The 8,150-nt window shown below is 41.8% G+C and overlaps 1 protein-coding gene across 1 annotated transcript in view; it reads left to right on the forward strand.

Annotated features, from left to right (window-relative positions):
• Nucleotides 1-6,733, forward strand: part of LOC110508083 (SR-related and CTD-associated factor 4) — a 43,690-nt gene extending 36,957 nt beyond the window's left edge. Inside the window, exons 13-14 of the mRNA XM_036964962.1 lie at nucleotides 5,641-5,764; nucleotides 5,986-6,733. Coding sequence (XP_036820857.1) covers nucleotides 5,641-5,764; nucleotides 5,986-6,635 — 774 coding nt within the window. The 3' untranslated portion in view covers nucleotides 6,636-6,733. The remainder of the gene's footprint in view (nucleotides 1-5,640; nucleotides 5,765-5,985) is intronic.
• Nucleotides 6,734-8,150: the final 1,417 nt, after the last annotated feature.

Below are 8,150 nucleotides of genomic sequence, written 5' to 3' on the forward strand. Positions count from 1 at the left end.
ATCGATGTGTATGACAGTGTAACCAATGTGAAATGGCTAGCTAGTTAGGCGGTGGTGTGCGCTAATAGTGTTTCAATCGGTGATGTCACTCGCTCTGAGACCTTGCTCTGCAAGGGCCGCGATCTTTTGTGGAGCGATGGGTAACGATGCTTCGTGGGTGACTTGTCTGTGTGCAGAGGGTCCCTGGTTCGAGCCCGGGTAGGGGGGCGAGCAGTCGGACTAAAGTTAAACTGTTACAACAGCATGTCCCCCCCCCCCCCCCCCCCCCTCCGAAATCTGCCAACTTCACACAACCATTGAAGAAGACTGGGGAAACATTCCACAGGCCACAATCAACAGCCTGATCAACTCTATGTGAAGGAGATGTGGTCGTGCTGAATGAGGTAAATGGTGGTGACACCAGATACTGACTGGTTTTCTGATCCACGCCCCTACTTCTTTAAGGTATCTGTGACCAACAGATGCATATCTGTGTTCTCAGTCATGTGAATTCCATATATTAGGGCCTAATGAATCTATTTCAATAGAGCGATTTCCTCATATGAACTGTAACTCAGTACAATCTTTTAAATTGTTGGATTTATATTTTTGTTCAGTGTAAAAGCACAACCGAATTCCAACTGGAAAAACAATGTCAGATTTGTGTAATTGTCATGTAAATGTGTTATCACTGCACAGCCATTTTAAAAGCACAACAAAGTTGAAAATGGGAACACAATGTCAGATATTTTGTATTTATACATCAACTCAATGTGTTATCACTGTGCTTCATCTAATAGCACAACCCAATAACCTGGATTGCAGTTGAGAATGAGATGACATTAAAGTACATGGTGTGATGTGATCAACGCTGTTCAATATCCTACACAGATTATTACAGATTATTACAGATTATTACAGATTATTACAGATTATTACAGATTATTACAGATTATTACAGCGATTGTGAAGATCTCCACCGACCTGCGACCTTTGCACACTATCTTGAAACATGCACGTTTTCTATTATTGCATAAGGACACATTTATAGTTACAATAACCTCAGTCGCCATGGATGTGGTATTTGTTTTTATTTTAAAGGTTGAATAAATACCGTTCCATTAGTTTGTTAGAACCTAAAGCCTAAAGTTATCTACTATATTTGGTTGTTTGGTTGACAAAGCAACCGAATATTAATCAAATCAAATCAAATTTATTTATATAGCCCTTCGTACATCAGCTGATATCTCAAAGTGCTTATACAGAAACCCAGCCTAAAACCCCCCAAACAGCAAGCAATGCAGGTGTAGAAGCTCCTTTAACATTTTAAAGGGGAAGTGTTTTCGGTGCCACTAACTTTATGAATTAATAATTTATTATGTTGAAATTCACATCTCCATCTCAACCAAAAAAATCAAAGATAAATAATTTGGACTAAATCAAATCTTTATTTAAAGTGCTTTTAAAAGGTGAACAATGCAGAAATCGCTTTCTGCCATTTCCTGTTTGCTAATATTAGAAAAGTTTGCCTAATTTCAGTTTATAGGACAAAAACAAGCAAGTACAGTGTAGAGATTTATTGTACCATCTAAACCTCTGTGAAATATATTTTCCTTAACCAAAAACATATTGTATTTTCAGCTGTTTTTAAAGCTGGTGTACAAAAAACCAAAGGTAAAGACGCCAAAACGAAACGTAAGAACGGGAAACATAGAAATAGAGCATATAGATATGTAGAACATAGAAATAGAGTACATACTGCAGATATATAGAACATATCTACCGCTTCTTAGACTGGCTTTCAATGAGATTGACAGATCAATAGCTGAATTTGGCCAGGTCACCCAAAAGGTTACATACTGCAGCTTTAAAGTATGATTTGATTTATTCCTATTCTTGAACTTAGATTTTTTTTTGGAGGAGATGAATCCAACATATCAATTATTAATTTGTAGCTAGTCTGGATTTAATTACAGTTTAAGTCAGTAGCACAGATGGAACTATGCAAGCAGAAGATACATCTTCAAATGTTAATATTTGGTTGCGTTGACAAACAGACACAATTCAATATCCAGTGTGTCTTATAAATGTATAATTTCTGTTGGATTCACATCTCCATCTCAACCCAAAAAATCTAAGTTGTAAAATGTGACCAAATCAAACTTTAAAATGCATTTTAAATTACGTTTTTGATTTGATTTAAGTCTTATTCTTTAACAAACAATGTTGGTTTAGATGCAGACGTAAATCTAAAAGATGAATTTTTATCTGGTAGATTCAATTTGAAATCAACCAGAGTTTGAATCCCTAGGCTTATGTATTGTCTATATTTTTTAGTTTAACCCTGAGTTGAATTGAAACAATAGCGGTTGATGACCTTGCAAATGCTACACAGGCCTAAATAGCATCATTGATGATATTATAGTATGTATAAGGTTGAAGCTCAATGTTAAATACAAATCTCTCTATTATCAAATGTAAGCCAATATGACACCAATGTCGATGAAAATTCGCAAATCAACTTGGGAGGTACACATCACTCCCCCTGCTTCTCATCATGAGCCGTCCAGCAGTTACCGAGAAACACATGCCAGATTTTTTTAACAGGGTCGTTAGCAATTGAGTTTTCATAGTTTACCTAGCTCAAATTTTAGATGTCAGATTAAAACTAGACTATAGTGTCCATAAAGTGACCATTGGACTTAAAATGTAGTTCTGACCAAGTTTGTAGGTGCAACAGATTTTACAAGATGTATCAACTTATCTCACGTCCTCATTTCTCTCTATTTAAGAACAAACGATGTGCTACCTTTTTGTAGCATTTCTGACAATGCTAACATCTTTTCAGCTGAACCTTAAGAGTTTTAAAAACAGAACCAGCACTTGTTTGCCTGCGCAAAATCCGCAACTAGCTAGTAGCAGGCTAGCAGTTGTAGCTAGATAGCTAACACCAGTCGGATGAGAAGCAAGCTACAAGCAAAGGAAGCTAGCTAGCCTGGGATATTTTTGCTATGGAAGATTTTTCATATGTCTGATGTCATCTGTGTTAGCTAAATCAGAGCACAAACAAATAAACTAGCAAATGTCCTTGGCTGCTATTATAGCCAGTTACCTAGCCAACCCGTCAGTAGTAGTTACAAGCCAACGAGCCTGCACCATAGCTTTATAGATCATCCACCGCAAATCAATGTTGACACTATATCCTAGCTAGCTACATTCTTCTAATAAGCATAGCTAGCTAGCTAAGTAAAGTTCATCGTCAACACCAAACATTGGGATACTGCCACGCCGCTAACTTATAATACAGGCAATGGGCATTGCTCATCTAGCTACTCCGGTATGATAGTCAAACTGGATAGATAGCTACGTGTGCAGCCAGATGTCATTTTCAGTGCAAACACTGCTAGTTAGCCCACAAGTGCTCAGCATATGTGGGAACTCCAAGACTGTTGGGAAAGCATTCCAGGTGAAGCTGGTTGAGAGAATGCCAAGAGTGTGCAAAGCTGTCAATCAAGGCAAAGGGTGGCTACTTTGAAGAATCTCATATATAAAATATATTTCCATTTTTGTAACATTCTTTTGGTTACTATAGTTAATGTTTCATTATTCTACAATGTAGAAAATAGTAAAAAAAAATAAAGAAAAACCCTGGAATGAGTAGGTGTTCTAGAACCCTGGAATGAGTAGGTGTTCTAGAACCCTGGAATGAGTAGGTGTTCTAGAACCCTGGAATGAGTAGGTGTTCTAGAACCCTGGAATGAGTAGCTGTGTCCAAAAGTATGTGGACACCCCTTCAAATGAGTGGATTGGGTTATTTCAGCCACACCCAATGCTAACAGGTGTATAAAATTGAGCACACAGCCACGCAATCTCCAACATGGGCAGTATAATGGCCTTACTGAAGAGCTCAGTGACTTTCAAAGTGGCACCATCATATTCTGTAATATTCTTGAGTTTATGTCAATCAGGAATGGAAACGGGCTCTATAGACCTCAATACGAGTGACTGAGCCAAAACACACCTGTTATGTTGGGCACCTACAGACAAAAAAAACATGCTATGAAATACACACACAGCGTACAAAATATTAGGAACACCTGCTCTTTCCATGACATAGACTGACCAGGTGAATCCAGGTGAGATCTATGATCCCTTATTGATGTCACTTGTTAAATCCACTTCAATTAGTGTAGAAGAAGGGGAGGAGACAAGTTAAAGAAGGATTTTTAAGCCTTGAGACAATTGAGACATGGATTGTGTCTGTGTGCCATTCAGACGGGGAATGAACAAGACAAAATATTGAAGTTCCTTTGAACGGGGGGGTTTGGTAGTAGGTGCCAGGCGCACTGGTTTGAGTGTGTCAAGAACTGCAACGCTGCTGGTTTTTTCACGCTCAACAGTTTCCTGTGTGTAACAAGAAGGTTCCACCACCCAAAGGACATCCAGCCAACTTGACACAACTGTGTGGGAAACATTGGAGTCAACATGGGCCAGCATCCCTGTGGAACGCTTTCAACACCTTGTAGAGTCAACATGGACCAGCATCCCTGTGGAACGCTTTCAACACCTTGTAGAGTCCCTGACCCCGACAAAATGAGGCTGTTCTGAGGGGCAATGTTATTGAGCTGCAACCCAATATTAGGAAGGTGCTCCTAATGTTTAATACACAGTGTATATTTAAGCAATAAGGCACGAGGGGGTTTGGTATATTGCCAACTAAGTTAAGGATGTTCTTTGGCACAACGCCAATATACAAACCCCAGAGGTGATTTATTGCTATTATAAACTGGTTACCAACGTAATTAGAGCAGTAAATGTTTTGTCATGCCCGTGGTCTGATATACCACGACTGTCAGCCAATCAGAATTCAGGGCTCGAACCACCTAGTTTATAATGCTAAAATAAAAGTTTGAGGAAATGCAGGCACCACATTACAAAACGGCTCAATGTAACCTTTTATTTAACGAGGCAAGTCAGTTAACACATTCTTATTTACAATGACGGCCTACCGGGGAACAGTGGGTTAACTTGCTTTGTTCAGGGGCAGAACGACAGATTTTTACCTTGTCAGCTCAGTAACCTTTAGGTTACTGGCTCTAACCACGAGGCTACCAGCCGCCCCCAATCAAGCATGATGTTCTTTTAAGTATAACAGCAAAGCTAAATAATAATAATAAAAGAAGCTTGAAAAGGTTGTGTTCAAGTACTTTAACTTGTATGCGGCAAAAAAAAAGCACAATATCGTGGAAGCCCCTTATATAAGAGTATGAAATAGGTCATTCCTTGGCCGTGTGTTCATTGGGTCATTTTAAGAGCATTCCTTGTTGGCTGTGTGTTCATTGGGTCATTTTAAGAGCATTCCTTGGCTGTGTGTTCATTGGGTCATTTTAAGAGCATTCCTTGGCCGTGTGTTATTGACAATGATGGTTCAGGTGTTCAAGCCTTAATTGCTTAATTATGTGCGTTGTGCAACATGTTGGGGGGGTGTACTGTGTAACATTTATAATGTTTGTTATGCACTCCACATGCACCGAGTGAACAAAACATTAAGAACACCTTCCTAATATTGAAGTCCCCCCTCCTTTGCCCTCAGAACAGTTGAAACGGAGAAAGTTGATCTCGTCTTAACAGGGATATTCTTGTGTTTCTGTGTGTCTCCAGGTGCCTCCAGTCCAGCCAATAGGGTCTGTGGGTGGTCCCCCTGGCCCCCCAACCCCATCTCTCACCCCCGGTGGACCCCCTTCCTTCCTGCCCGCTGGCTTCAACCCCACACAGATGCCTCCAGGTAACAGTATAGAGCTGAACAAAATAGCTATAGGATCACAAACAAACATAGTCTCCCCCCAACCCCCTCGGATTGTCATTGTAGAATTAAAACATATTTGTTATGAAATATACAAGAGGTCCAAACGAACCTTTTTAATAATCACGAACGCATTTGAAGATATGTTGTTAGTCCATTTGTTTGATTTGAACTTTTCTAACCCATATGTTTTATGTCTGCAGGTTTCCCTGCACCAGTGGTGGGAGGACCAAGGAGCACCAAAGATGACTCGGGGTCTAAAGACAAGGCTGGAGGGAGTGGTGGCCTCTCTGGCCCCTCAGACGCTCCAGACAGCCAGCTGGGAGCTCCAGGGCCAGGGGCCGTGATGAGTCCTCCAGGCCCAGCAGTGTTACTGGGTCCCAGGATGGCCATGATGACCATGCAGCCTCGTTCAGGACTACCACCCCCTCAACTCCAGCCCCCTTTTGCCCCTCACCTCCCTCCCCCCAACATGCCCCCAATGATGATGGGCTCCAGGGGCCCCAACCCCATGTTCCCCCCCAGGGGGGGCCCTCCAGGTGGGTTCAGGATGCCCATGGGCCACCAGTCCATGGGGGACTTTCCTCACGGACCCCCCAGACATCCCTTCCAGCCTGGACCCCCCAGACATCCCTTCCAGCCCGGACCCCCCGGGGAAGAAGGTGGCAACTGGGAGGGCGGGAGACACTTCAGGGGCGAGAGGCCAGGGTTCGGGGGACATGACAGGGATTGGGGGAGGTTTGGGGAGCAGGTGAGAGGGTTTCCGAGAGGAGGAAGAGGAGGGGGTTGGTCCAGAGGTGGGCCTGAGGGGAGGGACCACTTCATGAATCGACAGGATAGATTTGAACGGTGATGAACAGGAATGAACGACCTGAACTCGTCCAATAAAAACACAAGAGTTTAGTTTTTTTTCTACAGTGCGTGTAACTGAACACAACCCAGATTACCTGGCCTCAGGAGAACCACTTGGAGACTGGGCGCATTTGAGTCGGGACACAAACATTGAAATGTACAGCCTGTCCCTGATGAATTTCTCTACCGTTCCAAAGACATTAAGACTAATCACAATGAAACATTATGGTCCGGTTACCCAGAAACAGAATAGACCTAGACCGTGAATAAAAAGCATGTTCCATGGAGGATCTCCGTGTGAAGGACTTCTTTAGTCCAGGACTAGGTTTAATCTGTGTCCGGGAAACCAACTCGGTGAGAATATCACAGTTTAAACCGACGGAAGTCTAATTTTGCAGTCAGTTCATGTGAATAACTTTGAGTCCTATTTTTGAGCTGGTATATTCTGACAGAAAACCACAGAGCGAAGAATACTGCTTGGTATATATTGTATGTGCTGATGGCCAATATCTTGTTTTGTATATTTTGAGTGAATGTTTTGTTAATTCTCAAGTAAGTCTGTCAGTTAGGCCAGTTAGAAAAAACAAACTGTTGATTTGTTGTCAGTTTTTATCGGTTGGATCTGAAAACACAATGATCTTTGTATTGATTAGGGGGAGGGGGAGGGGGAGGGGGGGGGGGGGGGCTTCAGAACACCAAAATATTTTGCTTCAGAATTTGTATCATTAGCTGTTTTGTTTTAAGTAAACTATTTTTGTACTAAGCAAGTGTCTCTTGTAAATTCTTCATGGGAGGCACATTTTAAATGCAATGTTTTTTTTTTCACTCACTGACACCAGGGAAACTGTTGGCAGTTCCATCATCTACCGCTAGAGGGCAATGTAGCACTTTTTGTTTTACCTGGGATAGTAGCCAGGGTCTCACTTTTAAACGTTAATCAGATCAAACTTTATTAGTCGCATGCGCCGAATACAACAAGTGTAAACTTTACCGTGAAGAAAATATTTATCAAGTAAACTAAAATAAAAAGTAATAATAAAAAGTAACACAATAACAATAACAATAATGAGGCTATATACAGGGGGTACCGGTACAGAGTCCATGTGGAGGCTATATACAGGGGGTACCGGTACAGAGTCAATGTGGAGACTATATACAGGGGGTACCGGTACAGAGTCCATGTGGAGGCTATATACAGGGGGTACCGGTACAGAGTCAATGTGGAGGCTATATACAGGGGGTACCGGTACAGAGTCAATGTGGAGACTATATACAGGGGGTACCGGTACAGAGTCAATGTGGAGACTATATACAGGGTGTTACGGTACAGAGTCAATGTGGAGGCTATATACAGGGGGCACCGGTACAGAGTCAATGTGGAGGCTATATACAGGGGGTACCGGTACAGAGTCAATGTGGAGACTATATACAGGGGGTACCGGTACAGAGTCAATGTGGAGACTATATACAGGGTGTTACGGTACAGAGTCAATGTGGAGGTTATATACAGGGGGTA

Source organism: Oncorhynchus mykiss, chromosome 27, assembly GCF_013265735.2.
Source record: "Oncorhynchus mykiss isolate Arlee chromosome 27, USDA_OmykA_1.1, whole genome shotgun sequence".
In the NCBI taxonomy this organism is placed as follows: Eukaryota; Metazoa; Chordata; class Actinopteri; order Salmoniformes; family Salmonidae; genus Oncorhynchus; species Oncorhynchus mykiss.